Below are 23,251 nucleotides of genomic sequence, written 5' to 3'. Positions count from 1 at the left end.
GAGCAACAAAATATTTGTCCTGCCATAAGAAGTGCACCAACGAACCAGAGCTTGTAAAACAATCAGCTTTCTTCTTCATGTGAAGAACAATTATAAGTTTCATATTGTTCCTAGTAAATTTAATCTATATGAACTTTTCACCTATCCTTAGTCAATTTACGCCGATATTTTTTAACATTTAATTGCTGAAAGCATTTAGTATACAGAAGAAAGGACATCCTTCCCGAGTGTCTTTATAAAGACATGGGGGAAGGATTCTGTTTATCTGTTAAAGGTTTGTGAACAGTAAATATCAGTATGTTGAGCTTCAGAATCAGGGAAAATAGTGATGTCATTTCATTGTGAATCCATTAGTACTGATTTGAAAGTCATTGTGATGCAATTTGATTGTAGCGATTTTTCCTTGGCGATTTGTCCTGGAGAAGCCAGTTTTTGATGATATATTAACATTCTCTGGTGCGGTTGCTATGGATACTTTGATGTTCTGGCTTCAGATGAATCATGCAAACAATTTTCCGAAAAATGATAACTCAAAATTATTGCTAAGCCGACATAGCATGAAAAACACATGCCCTAATTGAAATGAAACCCCAATTGTTCTTACATAATGGAAAGAATACACCCTAATTTCAGCTAATTGATTCTATTTTTTTAATCTTATTGCAGCCCGCTACACTTCGGGCACCGAAGAGGGTGAACAATACGTCCCAGAATTTGCAGCCAATGGTGAGTCTCTCCAGACCCCATTTCTCTGTGTGTTTCTCTCTTGTCTTACTCTTGTTTCTTTACCTACGAGTACGTGAATGACTTCGGCATTATGCCATCCCAGGATCTCCAAAGCCCAAATGTAACTTTGTTAATTGTAACAACAGATGTAATGAAACTCAGATCTTGAGCATGACAAAGCAACTCTAACATATGATCAGCTGGTCTGAGACGTCAGACGCTGATACTTTTTTAATACACTTCCATATTTTTCTCTAAATCAACGAATTCATAACGTAAATGGTTTATATCCCCGAAGTACATCAAATAGTTTTAAGATATCATACTAAGGTGAAAAATATAAATATTATTTGTTATTGTTACCATATAGAAAGTCATTCCAACTAATTTGAAGATCTTTCTACGCATGACAAGTTGCATGTGTCATGATTACCGCCACAGTTGCCGTGTTTCTTTCATCAATATTGTGGATAATCATTCAATTCAAGAGCGTTGTTGCTGTTTGTACACTGTGAACATCTTCTTTAGTTTGCGCAATCAAATCAAACAGAAGAAAAATACCTTTAACTCAATTATCTAATTTTTATGCTGCATGCCAAAAGCCTGACTAGCTATCGGCAAATAATTAAACCTCTCACCGGAATTGGAATGGCAAAGACTGTTTATCCTCCCGTAACAAGGTCGGGGAGACCAAAAAATCGACAGAAATGTCCAAACTTTAAGTGTCCTTCGCTCTCTAAAGGAAAAAAGGCAGTTAAGGTGACAGAGAAGTCAAACACACAAGTCCAGATCTCACCTTTAGCAAGGAGCAACAGCTTTTAGGCAAACACTAACAGAAGAAAATATCTACACATGCGTTTCTTTGGGACCAAGGGAATCTGGCAGCTTAGCTTGGAGGCGCTTTTTCCTCTCTTTTTTTTTTTGGTTTGGCAATGTAGAATATGTAAATTGTTTTTGCACGCTCTGTGAGATCGCGGACCAGAGGAAACAGTACTGTCTGTGTCTATGCTATTCTCAGATAATATATTTATATTGTGTATGAACACTGTCCTTGTGGTGTATTGTGGACTGAGATGCACATATGTAATGAGATTTTGGATGATAAATACACGGATAATAGTGCTATCACATCCATAGTTCTAATCAGCCTGTTACTTGTTACATTATTGCAAGGAAAACTGCCTAAGGTTTACGTTTGAAGGAATTAGATAAGTCTTGACAAGCTGCTGATCATAGTCTAGCGCTGCAGTACATAATAATTACTTGTGGTGGCATTTGTATAAAGAAGTACTTATTTTTCCAAATATATTTATATCAATATTTGTATCAAAAGTCATTAGGAAATTAGTAACTGAAAACTCTGTAAATCACGTTTCCTGTACAGCAACAATGTGATTTTGGAAGGACTTTGTGTGGAAGTGTAACCCATTATTATCATTGTTATCTAGGAATCACTTAATGAGAAACTAGGATAAGACTTATTTCTAGTCTTAGAACCTTTCATTAAATAACACTTTATCTTACAGTTAAAGTTTCATTAGGTGTATCAAACTAGCAGTTTTTACATATTCCCAATACACACAGAAAATGGATTAGTTTCTCACAACGACTAGACACGGTCATTACATATTTGAGCACAGGCTCCAGCTGACCCTTTCCACTGACAGGTCATCTTGTTGTGGTCATTGTGTGAATGAAATATCGTAATGTGGCACCGCTGTTTAAGACGTCTGAGTACGAACACCGCAATGATCAGTGTACTTGACATTCACTACAAACAGTGAAAGTACGTAAAAACACATCCGAATGAATGACGAAAGTTTATCATGAGACTCACAACTGAATCATCTCATGGTAAATGACAAGATTCATTCAGTTTCCATATACAAGATATACATACCAACATTACAAAAATGTTTTTGGACGCGTAAAGGAAAACAAGATTTTTCAAAAGATGCAGCTTTTCTAACATGGTCTAGGCCTCCTGATTTGTTATCAAATACGCCATATTTTGTCCACGAAAATATTGCGTTGGAACAGTTATTGCTTTATCTGAGTGTTTCTCTCCCCCTTGTACTTTCAACATGGCGATTGTCAAGAGCCATACACGCGTATTTGAGGTCCGCGCATGTGTACAGAGGAGCTGTTGAGAGTTAAAGGCTCAATAGACAGTGTATAATACAAATCCTGAGGGCATCACTTCATATACACTATTAATCTTATTAATGAACAACCAGCCCCGAGATTGGAATGAAGTAATTAAAGACAGGAATTTGCAATCGCGTCGTTACATTCACCAAGAAAATATGTCAATGTCAGATACAACGTCATATCACAAGCGTCCGTCCAAGACTTGGCCATTTTTGGAGCTCCACGCAAAATCAAAATGACTGCGTGCTGCGAGACTTGTATCTGTGGAGGGAACGATTCAGGGGACGCTAGTACCCATTGTAATCTCATCCAGGGCAGGGTAGCTAGCTGAAGAAATATTTGTCCAATTCAGAAATGGATTTGTCACATAGGTGTCTTAAAGGGGTGTGTTTAGGTTGATAAGAGGCATACTCAGGTGATAACCCTGCCGTGGACTTTATCTCTCATCTGTTGTTACTTAAGCATATACAATGAGAAGATGGAGAATTCATGAAGAGACGTATGACACAATTAGTGCCTTTACATGACAACCAATTATGTAGATGTGCTGTGCTTACTTCCCTGGTTTTATAAAAACATTAAGTATAGCTATAATTCATTAGCAGTAAAAATGATGCGTGAAAGATAACTATACATCCATGCATAAAATAAGCACCACCCGTTATAGTTTGATAGGGCAAGTATTTAGCATTTCAAAAACGAAAACATCATTGAAATTACCATGTACTTTAATTAGGAATATTGAGTATATTTAAAACAGGTGTTACCTCATATTGAAAAGTGAAAGTAATAAAAGATTGTTATGTGGCCTATAAATTCATTATTTATTGTGAATGGATGAAAGTTTGTAAACTATGATTTAGGAAAAGTTTCAGTCAAACTAAAAAAAAGTGAAATTTTAAAATGCAGTAAAAGTTGCTTTACAAACGAAACAAACAGATTTTAGCTGTAATTATAAGTATCCGGCAAGGAGAAGTGTATATTCAATGCAATAAACTCAAAATCATAAAATATTTATTCCAAAATCTTATTAATGTGGCCTTTTTCAGTTTTTGTCAATTAGCAATCTCAATTGTTGGAAAAAGGTCTGAATCTTTGACATTCGGGTTCTTCCTGATTATGCATAATTAAAGCTTACTTGATGTGTAAATGTTATCTTGGTATGTAACAGAATTGTTATTTTTAGTCAAAACTTAATGTAATTGTGTAGTTTGAGCAGGAGAGGATTAGTTATTTTGGGTAAAAATTCAGTCCCATCACATTTTCATCAACATATTCTTTCATAAAGAATAGAAAAGGTTATGGTATCTGTAAAACTGTCAGTGGATAAAGTTTCTTTAACTATAGGTTGATTAAATTGATGGCTATACCCCAACTTTTCTGTAGAATCACATCTTTTTCTATAATATTTTTAGTAGATTTATTTCCTGAGACATCATCCCATTGATAGGGTCTTTTGTAACACATGGTATGGTATGGTAAGGTATGGTATGGTATGGTATGGTATGGTATGAGTTTCTGTGCGATGAATGCAGGCTGTTTACGTTCCAGTGATCATGTTCATGACATGAAGATTACCAGTGGGACCATCTTGAAATGTCAATGGCTGACATACATATTTTGTAGCAATAGTATATAGATATTATCAAGATATTTCAAATGTAACAATCTCAGAACAACATTTATTCAGTTGCCTTTAATAAATAAAATATTAAACAAAAACAACGCCGTTCATACCGACCTTGGGGACCTACAGCCTCAAATGCCATAATTAAAACGTGTCATTTAGTTGAAAGTAAAAAATTATATCAAAGAAACATCTTAAAAATAACTAATACGATTTTCTTTTTTTTCGAAAGAACCGTTTTATGTTCCAAAGGAGTTGGATATAGATTTGTAATGGGACCCGTTCCAATGAAAGAATAATAAAAGAACATTCCCAAAGCTGGCGGCATTCTTGGAAAAAAATGAAGAAAGAAACGACCGAGTCTAAAATTCAGCCAAAAAGAGGTTTATTCTGGAAAAATACATTTTAGGAAAAATACATTTGTAAGAAAAAGTGAACAATCTTTTCTATAGGAGTGGGATAACAATACGGCCTCTGCCTAGGAGACAGTGTATAACTTGCGTTGACTACGAACCATAGTGCGTCGATCAAACACTAATTAGGTGTCTTGGGTTTTGCCCTCGCTAAGCCCAGGTGAGGTCCCTGCTATATTTGCTTGATTTGAAGGTAATTAACGTGAATGGATGAACTTTTAACACCTGTATATGCATCGGATTCGAGGATCTAGGTCCCTTTGCGATCATTACGAGAATGGCTTCTCCCTAAATGAGATACGGGAAACGTTATAGCAGAACGAGCACCTGCTCATTGGTGTTGGTAAATAGAGAGACCCTAGCTTTTAGACAGGTCTCAATATGCCTTGGTCGTAGTGTTTGGGCGTGATTTGTGGCTGCTGCATGCTTAGAGGTTTTGTGAGGGATGGTCAGTCTAGACCAGGCAAGTTGTTTGCACTGTCTCCGCCTGTGTATAACGTCTGATGAGACAGGCCGATGACGTGGGCTTCCTGAGCAGTTTATAACTTAGATGACCACGTCTGGACGTCCACGGAACCTCAGAGGAACGTTCTAGCACAGGCGCTTAGTCTTGACCTGTCCCTGTTAGTTTGTGTCTCGAGTGTTGGGAGATTGAATGATCAAACTGGTGTTTGTACAATATGTGCTGATGTCTGTTCTTCAAGGGGAAGTACTCAAAATTCCTCAACGTTTTTCAATACAATACATCATTTGTACTACGTCTGTATATTCTTTGGCATAAGCATTTGATGTCCCATTATGTTATTATATGTCATTAATTGGACACACAACTTAAAATATTTTGTGTACGTCCGATATGGATTTTTCCTTTAAATTTTTTTTCATAGGCACTGATGTTTCAATGGCTTCATTTTTTCCATTTGACACTACAATTATGTTTACCCTGTAATTTCAATATATATATATAAGCATATTCTGTTGTCCATTTTGGTGCAGCGGAGTAGCAGATTGATTTAAGCGTTCTCTCGTCTCACCAACGGTCCGGTTCGATTCCTACATTGGTATAATGTTGTAAGCCTATTTTGGGTCCCCTGATGTAATATTGCTGGAATATTGCTAAAGGCGGTGTGAAGTCAATACGCACTCATTCTATTGCCCTCGAGATCAGATAACAAATTGTATAAAGGAAACGTTGATGAATATCTGTTCATTGAAGAAGACAACACCGCCGAGTATGGATAACAAACTCATCAAAGCAGCTGTAAATAATTCATCTTCCGACTAAATGATAGTGCTATCTCCCATCACGTCATCAGACAGACAGATTGAATCCAAAGATTTTACTGAAAGATATATAACTGTGTGACTGGGGAACGCATACATGATGACACGGCATATATACATAACCTACACCCCTGTCCTTAAATAAAGGCGACAAACCCCTTTAAATTATCAGGTGAAATCGCTGCTAAGAGTCGAGTGACTGTACGATTTAGGAGATAAGCATACTGTGTTGGAAAATCAGAGGTATATATCGAATTTATAATAGCTCTAAATTTGTTTTAAAACCGAACGCGCAACGTTAGGTTTTAAATAAAAATGTTGAGCTATTACAATTTCGTTATATACCTCTGATTTTCCAACACAGTAAGTTTATCTCCATTCTACCACAACCACGTTATTAAGATTTACAAAAATACATACTCTGTTGGAAAATCAGAGGTATATTACGTGATTATATACCTCTGAATGACTTTAATTAACCAATCACAATCCAGTATTTACTGAAGTCATGGTAGAATTCTTTATATCATGAGCATGTGTCTGTGAAACAAATAGTGAAGGTATGAGTGTTTGCGAAAGGGTAAACGTGCCCTGCCCCACTGGTGGCACCCCCTCACAAACACATGCAGAGGCAAGTGAAGTGTTCACCAGTAAACAAAACAAGGGGACATATGGTACAAGACAAAATAGGGAATTTCATCGTGCATTAAACACGCATCCTAATTGCAATCTACCCCTTACTTACTAAATAATAACATTCAAACAATAAATAATACTTCCAATAATACACACTCATGACCAAAATGTTTGAGATGTCAAGAATATAGGCTTCAAGCGTGACGAGGTATATGGTCCAAGGTACGCGTCGTGTAAATGGCATGGATGACAGAAAGAATTAGGAGCGTCGTGATGAGATACATTTGTGGACTGTCGAGTAATTCTCCTTTCAACCGACGGCTGTTTTGACTACACGACGTTACCGAACGACTGTCTCAGGGAAGCCATTTGTGTTCACGCATCCCAAATGTGTCCCGACGACCAATTAAAACCGCCTGCCTTTCGTAACAATGTTTTTGGCGCCATTTAAGAGCCCCCAAATAATTTTAAGGCATGTTTCTACTATGCCACCTGAGACTTCAAGTGCCACTTTAGCCTTAGGGTACATTTGATAACCCATTGTCTGATAAAAGTTCAGTTCATAAATCGCCCAAATCAGTTTGGACATTTGTTTCAACCTATAAAAGTGACGATTCGATTAAATTGGCTGAAAATTATCTTTAGAAAATAACCAGTTGCAGGTTCACTTTTTGAAATCGTCGCGTTCAGTGACGTGCACGTTTTAGGGTTAAAATATATCATACACACATAAGAGGATTGTTGGGATAATTGGCAGTTTGTGACAGCTGGGAGAGGCTAGACCAGCCTCTTCGCCATATGGTGACAGCCCACAAGGACTAGAATAATCAGAGATATGCTACAAAAATGTCTTGATTGGATCATTTGCTCGATAGTACACCTCAAGGCCATTATTGAAAGGTTACCTCATAGGACAAGTGGTGCAATCAAAACCGTAAAATGTTAACAAGGTTTTTGTAACGAAACGAAATCGTGGAATTCACTCTGTTCAAGCTCTAGAAGAGACTTAAGTGGAACATGATCGACTTTTTTCTCTTAGCACAAATATCTGTTTGATGAGAAGGGTTATTCCTATTTGCAAACACTTTCAAAACAATTAACTACATCGCTGGTTTTGCATATGTTCATAATTCGAAATGTTTTCTTTAAATCAAATCTTTAAACATTGCGAAATTTCCTTTTGAGAAACAAATAATTCCGCTTTCTTTATCATATTGTTCAGAGCACTGAGGACAATCCTTGTTAGTTTAATGAGGTTATCAAAACTTCATGTCAGATATCCAGAAACATGAGACCCAAACTTTCCAATTCTTCTCTAAGATCCAGATACCCCCTTCAAACATACTGACAAGAAAATTACATGCACGTGCAATACACGAGTCGCGTGTTCCAATCGAAGAGGGCCGCCAACCGCACGGGTGCTAATTGCTTGGCAGGTCAGCGAACATCAACACAAAGCATTCATTAGTTAAATGCCCAAAACAATAGTTTTTGTCAGTTTTTCCTCTCCGATAGTCACCCCAATGTCTGTGACTTGACTGATTTGTTGGAAGCTTTGATCAGAGTAATTAGCTTGGCGACATATGCTGGCGACAATACGGGAATTGGGCAGCATGCTGTTCTATGCCAATATTTGTTTGGGTGTTGGGTTCCTTTCACGCATGGATTTAGGATGGGTCAAAACGATTATTAATTGAAAAAGATGATTATGTGTGATTATAAGCTGGTTGTAATTAAACTATATTGTTTGCACAATTGAGGTGTATCAGATTCATGTCGAACTTCAAGTCATGGTTTACACGGGTTTCAAACAACGCACGTAAGAAATAATGATATAGTTTGTATCGGTTACTAAATGGCTTTTGAATAAAAGATTTGCGATCATTTATCGAGGCGTGACTTATCATGGATTGTTCTTGTTTATGTTTACAAAAGCGGTAGATTTTTTGTTGTGTTATATAGAAACGTTTCATACGTTCACCTCACTGAACTTTGCACGCCATGTATAATAAATGAAACATATACGAATATGGGATTGTTAAAAGAACCTCATAACACCATGTAAACAAGTAAGCGTTAACGTCTTTTGTGTATACGTGTATATTTCTAGAGACATGCACTCAAATACCCTGATTAGGCGTTAGAATACATATCATAACCATTTCCACATCATATCAACACATCAGAACCATCAGCTTAGATTAAGATCGTTAGTAAATTGCAATTTCGTTGATGAATTTTGTCGCCGTGTGTCAAAAGGTACCGATTGAGGGATTTATTCACTAATGAAATCAAACCTTTTATGAAAATCAGCGAGAATAGGCTTGCTTAATCTGTGTTTGGATTCTTTCGGGACGCCAAATGCCTAATTACTATGTCCCTTTCTTCTCACAGTCAGGGAGGACTTTTGCCCACTGAGGCAACAAAGACGCATTCTCTTTGGTATTGCACTGGGTAAAATAATGATGGCTTCCACTGCCCATCTATGAAAGGGCGAAGCATGGCTTCTTTGCAAATGTCCATTGGGCAACATATCCTTTATAAGTCGGGCTGAAAAGCGTCATCGAATAGAAATACTGTTTTTACATGCCTTGAATAAGAATGTATTGATCTTCGGCTGTAATTCTCTTTTGCTCTTTTGTGGTGCTTGTTGAGTCAAGTTTTCATCGGCATACACGAAAGTTCCGAAAGATTTTCTAGACAATAGCCAGCTTCCTCGCTGTCTTGTAGTGACAACGCTACAAGCATCTGTGTGTTATTGTACACTGATTGTCGATAGCGACGCGAGGGAAGCGAGTGCATCAACACTACAAGAAACGCACGCTGCGCTCCGCAGCGTATACAGAAAGCTAGTTTAGCACTAGATGACTTAAATTCACACAAATTATCATGGTAATTATTTACACTGTTTGGAAGCTTAAAACCAAGATATTGAGACTGTACCTGAAAAAGTCTGTATTCAAAGCATGTCTTCTGTGTGTAACTATTGTTAGATTTCTTGTTGATGCTAAAATGACGGGTAAGTGTTATTTGAACTGTTCATATTCTTAAGAAATGTATGATACTTCATATACTTGCTGTCTCCGGTTTTGCAGTTTGAAATGATTCTCCTACAAATCAAAGAATATAGCCTAACATGTTACAGTAACACGTGCGTATTTAACTACCGTTTCTTTCTCCGAAGTATTCCGATATTCAGTTCCTTTCATTTATGATGGACAGCTTTAAAGGGAGTGAGAAAGGATCGTTCTATTTGTTAGCTCCACCAACTTTGGTTCAAATTCATGTAACACCACTGCGTTTGTTTTCACTTATACACTTTCTCAGTCTCTCAAATGATTCACAAGACAAGAGGGATTACCTCAACCTTCCAATAGTCAGTATTTCCACCATTTTCCACCATGTAGAACAATATTACTCAAACTCAAACGTTGCTTAACCAAGGTTACAAAATCCAAGGCCTTAGTGAAGGTTTCAAAAAGTATCTGGGAGACATTTCCAACTTGACGCAAGAGTGACGAAAATGTTGTCTGGTGAAATCTCAACCTGCACAATATGTTACCATGTTTTGCCTTTGCGTGTGTTTTTGACTGGTGCCACCATTAGTGCAGGTTATATGTCAGTTACTCTTGGAATGTGACAGGCCCTGGAGTCACTCTTTCCAATCACTTTCACTTTCTAAAGAGTTGGTGTGATAGTCTTGTAGTTAAGGCGTTCACCGAAGAAAGAAGTTCGATTCCCCATATAGGTAGAATGAATGGAATCCTTTTCGAGTGTCCCCAAGCCCGATGGAATATTACTAAAAGCGGCATAAAACCATATTCGCTCAAGTGTTCAAACATTGTCCTGCGGTAGTTGAACCAAACTCACTTAATCCGAACCATCCTCACTAAATTCCTTTTCTTCTTCTCAGCACGTCAGTGAACCATCTCCTTAACCTCCACATGAACGACGAAACGGTATCAGGACAAATGTTTGCATTTACAATTATTTTGACAAAGTCTATTTATGATAATGAACTCGGCTTATGTCTAAAAATACCTTAGTCCTCATGGTTAAAGAGGTCACCCTACGGTTGACATATTGTGTTCGGGTGTAGCAACTCACGCTTAATTTAAATGCATTTATCGTGTCACAAACCACTCATACTAATTTCGCGCAATTTCTATGCCCCCTTCACCCGTACGTATTAGAAAGCCATATTAATCTCAGTATAATAACACTGAAGGTGTGATCCTTCCATTGACGCTATCACCTGCCAGTACTGGAGACGGGTGTCGGTCACGTGACTGTCACGTGATGTCATTACTAGCTGACCACCTGATGTGAGACGTGCGTTAGCGTAATGGACATAGTTCAGAAAATGGAGAGTGTCCAGTGGATGCACTTGACCCGTCAGTCAGTCAACCCAGGTGTCCTGGCTGCTGAGTAAACAATGTTGTAACTATAGGAATAATCTCCTTACACTGACAGTAGGATTCGCATTACAGCTGTTCATTCAGTTTGCTACTGAGATACGACAAAATTGAATAAAAATAATTTCAGATAATTCTTGCGCAAATTAAGTTTTAATAACGGTAATACGTCAATGTGAATTCACACTGAACTTGTTAGAAGACATGGACAATACTTCCGTTGCTAGGTGACTGTTTTTCTTGTTCCCATGTAAATATATGCATGATACATATTGCTGTATTAATCAGCGCAGCTTGAGTCATTACAAACCGTAATGGAAGTGAGTATCGTCATTTCGATATAGTTCTTGTCATATCCCTTCCGTATGGCTAAAGTATTCAGGATGTCCTGCACGCTCTGTCTACATAAGAACCGGAATATAGAAATGTACTGGTATTAATGGGAAAAGGCCAGCCGTATTTCAGTCAAAACTGATGCAAACAACTTCTTGTGTTCACTCTCCAGCCAGTAAATCTTGACGTAAACGGCAATGTAATTTGCCATGGGCCGTTACCAGATTGACTGTCGGGCCTTCGACATCACCTTTGTCAAATAACATACTGTTTTGCTCCCGGGAACCAACCCCCGCCCCCAAAGTCTTCCTTAGGTCTTAAAAAGCCCACCCTTGCCCCTAAAGCGTTAGTGCCGACCTTTCAGAGCATGTGTCTGGCAGTCAAAGATGACCCTATGTTACGGCGAGCCTCGGCAGGGACAATTGATTCGATTTGGATGCACAGAATAGCGGTGAACAACAATCAATCAACCCCAGCTCTGAGACTGATGATCTTTTATGCATTTGCTATTGACTTTCGCCCCTTGTTCCCTAGTGTTAGTTAGATTTATTGAGCCCTTAATGCGAGAGACCCCTACGCCCATTCACAATAAGCTTGGCAAACGTTATCCGCATAGTAATTCAAGCCCTTGAGGATTGAAGGGGACTTTCTGGGGGGACTACTCAACGTGGTCTGTGATTCCTTTATTTATGAGTGTCCGAGAACTTTATAGATTTCTCTAACTTGATGCGCATTTCAGTATTTTATAGACATGATTTAGATGTAGTATTACCATGCTGAGACCGTAATGAGGACTGAACGAGCTGTTGCTTGACGGAACATAATTCTTCAGGTTTCTCAAAACTGTATTATATTTGTTATCTACGATGAAGGCACTGCGGTCTGGGGCAGACGTCGATGACGTTTATTGTACAGATCATTTTTTGTTTGGCTTGTATGTTTGTTCAAAGGATTTGCGGGAAGACGTTTGATTTGTTTCTAATGTGATTTATTATGTTTTATATGCCTATGAATTGCATTATGATATGAAAAATATTAGTTAAGAGAGCTGTTCTCCCAAGGGTCTGTACATCATTATTTGTTTGAATGTTAAAATAGCTAACAAAAAAGAATTTCACAAAACAGATGTGGCATCAATTTCCGCTGTAAGGCGCCCTGAAATAACTTCCCAAACCATGAAATATTTTAAAAATGCATTTTATCTAGGCATGTGACATTCAGTTCATCACAGAGAAATGATTTCTTTTCAACATAGAAAAACCTGATTTGATCAACAAAATTTGTTTTTCGCAAATACTTTTTGTTCTGTATGGATAACACGATAACTTTTGCGTAATGACCCTGCCACATTTCCTCTGTGGATGAACTAGGTTTTAGTAAATGTGTCTTGCAAATCACCGTAGTGCAAAGTCATTTAGTGTTCTTGTAATTCTTATTCTTTTCCAACACTTCCTCAGTGTGTATCAGTGTACCACTCTCTTGGTCGCCACAAAGTCGTTAATACCAGACAAGATTGAGGGTGCAGATTATGACAAGAACGGATGAAGATGGATCGCAGCCTGTCAGTTTCAGGTGAAATGTGAAAGTTTGACAGACATTACTGGAATCAGTTGCTAATACGAACGTGTCAGATTGTTCATTACGGTAATTGCGGTAGACCACAACGATCTAATCAACACAGTAATAGACTTATTATGTTCTTCTTATGCATTCTTCTCATTTGGACATGGAGTTGCCCATATGGACATACCATCGTCTGCTGACATCATTTTGGTCATTTGGAGAGTTTGTTCTTCTTACGAAAGCTTTCTTATACGTAGTAAAGCACAGATGCTCAATCAGATATCGACTGGCAAAGATTTTACCACTTCCAAAACACATGTACTTTTCAAGACTTTTCATTGGCCTCTTTGATGTTTTTACGCTACATTTACACATGACAATTCTAACGTTTAAAAATAGACCTTCTCCATAAATCAAGGCATAGGCACATGATTCTTTCACCCAATCTTTTGGCTTCATCGTCAGTACTATATCAGATGTTTATTCAATTACAAAGTAAAAAGCAATTAAATTTCTTCCGAAATTAATTGCGTGCGAGTTTGTTGTTTTATATCGCCGATAAACGTGGGCGTGTGCAGCCACCCTGACTGCTACCACTGCTACAATAATCATCGGGAGGACTATGACAGATTCATCAACAGCCTTATGTCGTTCAATGACGGATTATATCAGGACGACCCAATCCAAATTTACTGACAGAACGGGATTACATTCTTATTCCCGCCTTCAGTGTGCTTCTGCATTTGGGCATATAATGGCTATGGATCTTCATTCAGCGTTTTAATTAGGAAACCATTCCAGAGTCTAGTATTACCGAATCCGAGACCGGTTTGAAGCTTCCCTTCGATTCTGAAGACTTTTTATTGGCATGGGTCGAGCACCTATATACATCATCCATAGTCGAACCATATGTGACCGAGTTAGGACGGTGTGGGGAACGAAGCGGATCCGGAATCAGTTTCAGAGGATCGAAATGATGTTGATTATAATAACCGTGAATGTCCTTCTTGGCGAACTTTGACTAAGTGAATTCGAAAATGTGGAATTCAAATGGAACTGTTTTGCTTGTGATTGTCTTGCATGCTTTACCGTCTACCTGTAATAATTTTGCCACCTGAGATGTAGTTCTTCGGATTAATGGCTTTCTTTAATTATTATATGAATATTGCAGAAAGGAATCAATTCTGCGTACAGTTGTTACTGGGATTATAAACGAGAAGTGTTATTCATGAATAGTATTGTAAATCAAGGCCCTGTAGCACACACAGCCCAGTGCAATGAAAAAGAATGAGAGAAAAATCCATGATTTATACAAAGGTAAGCGAAATGGGCAAAACGCTTTTATAAATGGCCACAATCTCATTACACAATATAATATAAACCTCAGCTGATATTTTGATTTATTGAAATATAATAGGAAGGATCGATACAGATGGGACATAGCATTACGTCTATTTAACCTTCAAAACATAATTGGTAAAAGAAATAATTGGGCACGTGTTGCATTGTAGTCAGAACAGAGGGCGATTTAATTACGTCTACGCCCTTCCAATATGTTAGAAGGCTGGCGTCATGCACAGAGACAACGTTTCCAGAAGAAAAGCAGATTTTGTGTAATCGCCGTCATCATTGTCACTGTAATTGTTATTTCTTATTATAGTTATGATCATTATCATAACAAAAGTTTCAAATTTTGAGGAGGATCAGGTGGTTGTAGCATAGTTATACCCATAGGACGTGTCTCACTCACTCACTCACACACACACACACACACACACACACACACACACACACACACACACACACACACACACACGGACCCGTTATATAACGGGATTGGAGAGTTTAGAGGACCGTAACTCCAATATACGACCATCGTAGGGATGAGTTCATTTTGTAGCTGAGAACATCTCCGCCAGGATAGGGGGTAGAGTGCTTGCAGAAATCAATGTCTACTGCAACCACTTAAAAACAAACACATTTTCAAAGGCAATTTTTACTTCAGTCGAATATACTGAATCATAGGAAACAATGAAAAATAACTACATTACTGTCTCCATGGCTTCACAGAGCAGTAAAAGCAACAACAACAAAAACAAAACTCAAAAAAGCTGACCCCCCCAAAAAAAACCCAACAACAACAAACAAAACAAAACAAACAAAACATGTACAACAAACCACACTTCAATGAACTAGACAGTCTACGACAACTCGCATTAATAACACAAAGATTTTGGGGAAGAATATATATTTGATGAAATATTGAGTGTGATTATCTTGAAATGAAATGTAAATAAGAACGCCATTGCACATATTTATACCTTTGAGTCTTATCCTTTATCTGGATCTTTCTCGATTTTATTTCGGCATTGTTACCTCTATAGCCTGTATAATGCCAAGGAGTGTTTGACAGTAAAAACCGCCTATCTAAGTTACCCACACCGAAATCGTATGCACTGTTAACAAATGCAATCATCTATTCCATTATTCTGTAATGAATATAATCATAGCGGAACGGACAAATGTCTTTCATTTCTTCCCATGGCTGGATTTCAGATTGCATGAATGTGAATGGGGTGTTATTTGTTTATTGGATCCGTTTGAAATATCACTATCAACATTTACAGAGATACACTCACGGGATGATAATCTCGATCAGGGTCTTCCTTTGCCTATTATTGGCCCCCATTACGTATTTGTATAAGTGTTTTTCGAGTCGAATGATGTATGTATGTTGAATCAGATGTTCTCTTTCATCATGACATCTTCGTTTGAAAAGTTACACAGACATTTTCTATCGTTGTCACACTCAATAAGAACTCGTTTGTTTAGTTTTCCAGGCATGGTCGAGATTTACAGGAATTTCGGTACTTGCTAATTTTCAAAATTGGTAAAATGATAATTGTTTTCCAGATATTACAGTTAGATGTGTATCTACTGTGTGTGGAATCTGGAAGCATGGAGGAGTTAATGTGACACTCTATTATTAATTAATTGTTCATTTACATATGGATATATTAAAGAAGCACGTGAATATCACGGGTGCTATCAATATTTCAATATGGAATGGACCGTGAGGATATAACTGAACCTTTTCACGTGAATAAAACAAAACATAGACCAATTGAAACTTAAACCAATTAAATCTAAGTCCTCCGGACGATAGAAAACATCGAATCATTAGCAGTTAGAGATAACACGATGATGTCAAACCAATGTGTAGGTGATAGTTTCAATGAAGTACGAGTTAGCGAGGTTTCTCTGTATATATCGAAGTTGTCGATGCCCCAGCAGTGATGACGTATATTGCTCAGAAACAAAACTTGAACTAAACCAGACACGCCGACTGTCAGTGCCTTTGGGCGTCCAACGATGACCACCAAATGCTGAATTGGCATCAACTTTTTCTCATTAAACTGTCCTGGAAGTGTGTGTGTTTTAAAATACTCCCACACACAACCCTGCTAGACGTCTATATGTACCTGCATTGCATACTTAAGATATAACTTTTTATTGCAGGAAACCCTTACATGAAGGTCAAGGCTGAACAGAAGTCGACCAACTGCTCCAAGCCTTGCAGTCAACTCGTCTCCAAACAAGCTGTATCCGCCTCCAAGTTTGAATATGGAGAAAAAACATTTGTAAACAGTCCATATGAACATGCGACCCCATCACCAACAGGATCCGCGTGTTCTTCCGCCTCAGGAAAAGAGTCCGTGTCATCGGGTTCCTACAAAGAATCCTCTTTCAGTAACCATACGGAGTTATATCCACCAGGGTCGGAGAGGTATGAATACCACGTAGTTCCTTAAGTTTGGCGTATGTCACCTAAATGTTATTAGGCATTACACATAAGCACCCAACACAGGCCTAACAGATGCCTTGTCCGTGCGATTTTTTAAACCCTTCCCTTCAAACCTTTAGCTTTGTGCAAAACAATATAGGATGAGAGTTTATGCGTTGAGTTTAACAGTTATTCAGTTATATTCCTGCATGCCAACTTAATGTTTGAGAAAGGTTCAAACAAATACATGAGTAAGTTTAGTATTTCTAATCTCCAGATCTAGAACACAAATCATGGATATACACAGTCATCACATCCTGACACGGGTAGGGGACGCAACTCCGAATAACGACTCTCGTCGTTTAAGATCGTTAGGTCATCAATGGCATGTGTACTAAGATCTGGCTATATTCCCCTGTGACGCGACCATCTTATATTAGTCGACACGTACACATGCAGTAAGATCACACCCGTCAATACTGGCCCAGCTACGCACCGGAGAGGACTGTCACAAAGGACTGACAGTTCTATACAGTTTGTAGCTGCAACAGTACCCTCGACTCAGAAATACTCGAGTTCGTCGTTTAACATGGCAATTGATCTGAACATACCAGATCAGAATTCTATTCATATCACTATATTGTTGCGTGCATAGTATAATCTGTACACTCTTGAACTTTTGTACAGAAAACAGGCACAGTCTCAATTTCGTTTCATGCTTCCAAATATGATTTTGATTTAAAAAATACCAGGGATACGGAGAAATGTATGCTGCATTTTACAGATTTTAAATCCATATTGGAAATGGAGGAATTTCTGAACGTACAGTCATCCATCCGTTGTATAACCAGCCACACACTTGAAACAGTCCTCTGTAGAATACAGCAAAGTGGGGCAATGTCAACAGAAACATGGCGTCGGAAATCAGTTCTGAATTAGAAGAGATACTTTCACATTGTCAGTATATTTCCTATGGTGGGTTGCACGAGCACTTCTTCGTTGTGGCTAATTGTCATATCCACAACATTATTGGGTGTTTTTCCATGACTACATGATGCAGTTTATATTAGTCTCAATATCATTAATACCACAAAACACATATGTCACCACTAATTTGTGCAATATATAGCAATATTATCTTGTTTGTTATTTTCAGTCATTAAAATTTCTTTAAAAATGTAAATATATAGTTAACTATGTGAATTGGGTGTCCCAAGATGACAATTAACACATGCTCGCTTTCTTCTAGGGAAATTGTAACTAGTTTTAAAGTCACCTCGTATTTAAATCACCATTTCACAAGTTAATTAGTAATACAGACGGACACGCCAAATTCCATTTGCTTTAGGAAATTATGCCCAAGTCAAAGTGGCAACGACAAATTCAATTACACATATTATAAAGTCGGTAAAACTCTAAACAACTGACCCTTCTTAACCAAGTAAACAAAATAACTGAAACCTAGATATTTCGTTCCATTTCAAAAGAAGCATTACCATAATAAAGAGTTTTCAATAGTTTCAGATTCAAATGAGGACATACTCGTATGGTTTCTTTATTAAATGTTCAACTTGAGACATCGAATGATTCAAAATACATTAGTGCCTGAACGCTTGGGAACAGGACAGTCGCTATTGTGTGAGCTAATTGAGGGCCTCTTGCGGTAGCAGGGGAGTACATTATCATTGGTTAGCTAGCTGATTCTGATTCCGTGACTTTTCCTCAGACGGGTTTCTAAGAACATTTTGTTCATGTGCGAAGTTCACATCATTGTAAGTTAGGCAGTCGCACAACTGATTCCAATCCTGTATTCATATCAGAATAACTCCAACCATAAAACTGCTCGAAGCAATGTGAAGAGCCATCAACACTTCTCCTGCCAGGATAAGGGTGTTGAAATCGCGAACAAGCATATCAGGGGTTTAAATGTTGTAATTGTCCGAGATCTGATCCTAGCCATTAGGACGGAGCGTTGCAACCACCTAGGGTAGCTTTCAGTCGCCGTGGTTACCAGTTTTAAGAAGCGGCATCTCTGTGTGAAATTGAAATCTTCTCATAGAGAGGGAGAACGCGTGCGATTGCTCAAAGGTGTAATTTGTGTTAATAGTGGATATTGTAAAAGCTATGATTTGGAATCACGGGGCGAGTCAGAGCATGGATGTCGCGATGGTTTCTCTCCGGGCCATGCCGCCTCTGTCAGCTCTCGCTTTTTCTCTATTTGTCAAGCAGGCAAAAGGGCAGATTTGGCTTCAAATTGCAGTATGGGAGAGTGTCTTTGGAATTTTCTGGACCATTAATATAGTTTGATTGCACTCTCGATTCGAGGGATCTCGCAGTCCTGACGTGGGTTGTCATCACTGCCCCCGGCTACGTAAGAGAAACTCTGCTGCCGCTTGCATCCATTTGTACATGTGTGCGGCTTGCTTTAAAAAAACAAGTAATGGAACACGTTTTGGGTGACAGTTGACGATCAGTCCTATTTATTATCCGTGTTTCTTTGGTTTTCAATAATTCATAATTGAAAAAATAACCGACAGGGGTTGAAAAACAAGGCACAAATGACGTACATTTTTTGTGTGTACAAATGACGAGGACTGCTTTTTTTAGGATTTCAAGACATTTTTCTGCACATTTTTCTACACTTTTGTTGTGCAGTTTTCAAATGAAATGTTTTCTTTTGAGATAGTTATCTTTGGTTTATAAACACTCACTAATCTATTACGAAGTATTAAATAAGGCAGTTTAAAGTGAAGGGTTAATTTATCATAAATATATTGTCTTTCAGTTTATTGTCCTGCTCGTATTGCAAAGCTATGAATCAGACAACTCAATTACGACATGTCTACATCTCGCCATGTAAATAAATAAAAGCAGGGAAACAAATATCAAAGATGGTTTCCTAATTTCACTTTCATCTTGTCCTGACTTGCTAAAGAGATGTCAAATTGTCATTCAGTGAGAGCATTTCACAGGGATCATTCATACATCTGTCCTCTACATTTTTCACAACCTTGTGTGTCCCGAGATATGAGTATGTAACACCCTTCAATGAGCTTTGAATTCATCACTTTGCTATTTCCTACATCTGACTCACCTGTGCAGAAGTGACGACAATGTATACAATATAAGAAAGTTGATGATAATTGGGTGGAGCTCATGTGTGTTCTATTTCTAGATAGTTCTATTAGCAATACTGTGTAAGATACACGATTACCCTAAGGAACTGACGTATGGGATATTCTCATTTGTAAAGGTTTATTACAAGAAGATTAACACTCTGTCCCAAAATATAGGTTTAGCCTTTGGAGGATTACAGCTCTGTTGTAACTGGGAAGTGTCTCCAGATTCACTTGCCTCAACCAAGAGTATATTTGCATAAGGCGAGTTCAGCCATAATGTTACTGTATTTATTACACTGGGCCCTAACTTAGTTTTATCACTGTATAAGATGCGATGCAGATCTGAAGTTGTACGACCCACACCTCTGCCTTTTAGGCCTGAAATAACTCAAGCTGATACAAGACCGTTTCATTTTAACTAAAAAACACAAAAAATGTTAATGTGATTAACGTTTTCATTAACAAAACATAATGAACCTCAACGTTCGGACAATGGGGATTATAAAGAGAAGTATCCAATGTGTATGTTTGTTGTTTAACGCCAATATTACACATGACGGCGTTAAAGGTATACAAGCATACCTGTTCATCTGACTGGCGAGGACGTAATGTCATAATTTGCCATAGACTCAATGTATACTATAGCAGCTTCCCACAGATAGGGATTTACTGAGTGAGATATTTACTCCATATAAGCAAATATTTAAATCTGAAATTTGAGGATGTCCCTGAGAACATCCCCTGCTGACCATTAGTTAGATTATGAGAAATATTATTTTTAAATCCATATTGTAACGATGTAATGCTGAAACATCTATTTCACCTATTTGATAAGAATGACAAATAGCTTTGACTGTGATCTAGTTACAGGATAAGGTCTAGACGTCAAAATAATTGCGCCATGTGTCAAGATAAGTTATTACTTTGCGTGATCAAGAACTGTTAGTTTGGAACATATCACTATATAAGAATAATAATAAGTCATCTTCTATGGCGCACAGTCTACAAGAACCAAGTGATTGCTCGCGGCGCTTAATCAGAATCTGATTCTTATTACCCCGGAAACCCAAGCTGCCTGTTAGGCGCTAGAAGGTTATAGTCACATGACTTTATCCAACCGGGTACCCATTTTCTGCTGGGTGAACAGAGGCAATTTGGAACAAACTCACTTGCCTAAGGTGTGACCACATGTATCACATGTGCTTCGCTGATACCTGAAGCATGAAACTTGGCTTCATATACTACATTCAGTCGGTCATGAATTATTAATCATCGTAATATGACAGAATCAGGACTGTTCTTTGACGTCTATTGGGTGGTATATGGTATAATATAATTCCTATTTTGACTTGTATTACATGTAGTAGTGCTTTGTCAGGTGAAATTGGCTTGCCTTTGCATGTGTGTGTGACGGGTACCACCAGTGGTTTGAGAACACATGGTATCATGATTATTTGATTCATGAACACATTTTTATGATCGGAATCGGACTATGGACTTTCCATTTATCTAAGGTTTCTTTGGATTAATAATATGTTTTATCGTATTTATTTAGCACATCAAACCATGGTAATTGCAGTATATATATTTGACCAAGTGTATTGTCATCTAAGGATTCTGTTATTTAGTATACATGTTAAATAATTATAACATTTAAGAAAATATCTCAACAAATATAGAACATGTCCCTTAAGAATTCAAATACTGTTATTCTGTACACCCTTCTGTATTTATTCTGCCAAATTATGCCTTGCCTTCACTTTTATAACATTTAAATGTGCCGATAGTCAATTAAGAATCTGAATAACTTGAATCAGGCATGTCCGGACTGCCATTTGGCAAAGCAAAAGTTCTCATTCTCAAATTAATTATCATGTTGGATATCCACATACTGTAAACTGTAAACAAGGGTAAAGTTCTTCTGTGTTTGCTCAGTGACTAAGTGGCGTTCAACGTCTTGTTCCAAAGTATTCCATCATATAGCCATTTGCAGGGACGTGTGTTTGTGCCTGCTTGTACTAGTCCGCAACAAAAGCATATTTGACGACAAGTTTCATGCTTCAGGTATCAGCGATCTCATTCGGAACCAAGCAGCGGTTACACTACCCCTGAGCCCCGCCCACAAGCCTTCCCCAACCCCCCTCCAGTGCTGCCCCACCCCTACCATCAACAAATGCTGAAACACGACTATGAGCGGAACTACGACATGGGAAGAAATCACGGGTACCCATCTGCCCCGGCTGCTCACTCGGGATCTCTGGCCATCAAACAGGAACCACGGGAAAGCTCATTTGATGGAAGTCAGTGCTGTGGTAAGTAGTACTTCTATAACTGACTCGGTTATGATACATGTATAGTAAAGTTTGTTCTTAATAGTAATTAGACTAAGAAAAGACTAACAGTGTATTCCTTTATTCTAATGTGTAATCTCCGTTCACTACCCGATTTCAGTAGCTTCATGATAAAAATATCCGTCCAATCAACGTATTCTCGCGAGCGAGAAACTTTCTGTGCAAAGCAGGAATAGAACTCGAACTTCCGGACCTTTGATGGGAAATGGGTCGAGGGTAATTATTAATCAGAGGAAAAGGTGTTCTAAATATTTGAGGTTACCACGTCTTAAGTCTAAATGTTGTTCTCCGTTTTAAATATTGGAGGCCTTACTCTACTTAGAAGTGTCCTTTTGAATCAGGTCTCAATTTGTCAGAGATGAACAGTCGGTAGTTTAGGAATCAGCAGATACTATTTTTAATGATCCATTCGTTTAATTTCATCACGTTTTTACATTTTCGACCCATTGCAGTCCGTTTCAGGGCAGAATTTTCTTTGGTGCTTACTATGTTTATTTGTCAATATATGTATATTTTTAGTGCAATATTGACAAACGTACATTTGTGTTTATTCTTTCTGTCATGTATCATATAAGATGATGATGATGATGTCGTGATGATGATGATGATGATCGAATAAATGGTAAAGCCTGAGATAATAATGATTTGATAAATGGTTTGATAATGTTATATTATTTTTTACAGTTGTTCTGTTCAATATTAAAACTATAACAAACACAGATAATATACACAACAATGGTAATATTGAGATGACATGAGGTGCTCCTTTAAGGGATATATAATTTCTTGGTACACCCATTCTTAAGCATCGGCAATACAAAAGCTATGGTATCTATCAACCTGCCCAAA

At 37.9% G+C, this 23,251-nt stretch overlaps 1 protein-coding gene across 1 annotated transcript in view; it reads left to right on the top strand.

Annotated features, from left to right (window-relative positions):
* Positions 1–23,251, top strand: part of LOC124262691 (ETS translocation variant 1-like) — a 78,791-nt gene that overhangs the window by 30,752 nt on the left and 24,788 nt on the right. The window contains exons 4-6 of the mRNA XM_046697213.1: positions 667–726; positions 16,668–16,935; positions 22,116–22,363. Of these exons, the coding sequence (XP_046553169.1) occupies positions 667–726; positions 16,668–16,935; positions 22,116–22,363 (576 nt within the window). The remainder of the gene's footprint in view (positions 1–666; positions 727–16,667; positions 16,936–22,115; positions 22,364–23,251) is intronic.

This window comes from Haliotis rubra, unplaced genomic scaffold (genome assembly GCF_003918875.1).
Source record: "Haliotis rubra isolate DU_JTF1 unplaced genomic scaffold, ASM391887v1 Scf85, whole genome shotgun sequence".
Classification (NCBI taxonomy): Eukaryota; Metazoa; Mollusca; class Gastropoda; order Lepetellida; family Haliotidae; genus Haliotis; species Haliotis rubra.
The sequence above is the reverse complement of the archived record's forward strand: the minus strand, read 5'-3'. Positions and strand labels throughout refer to the sequence as shown.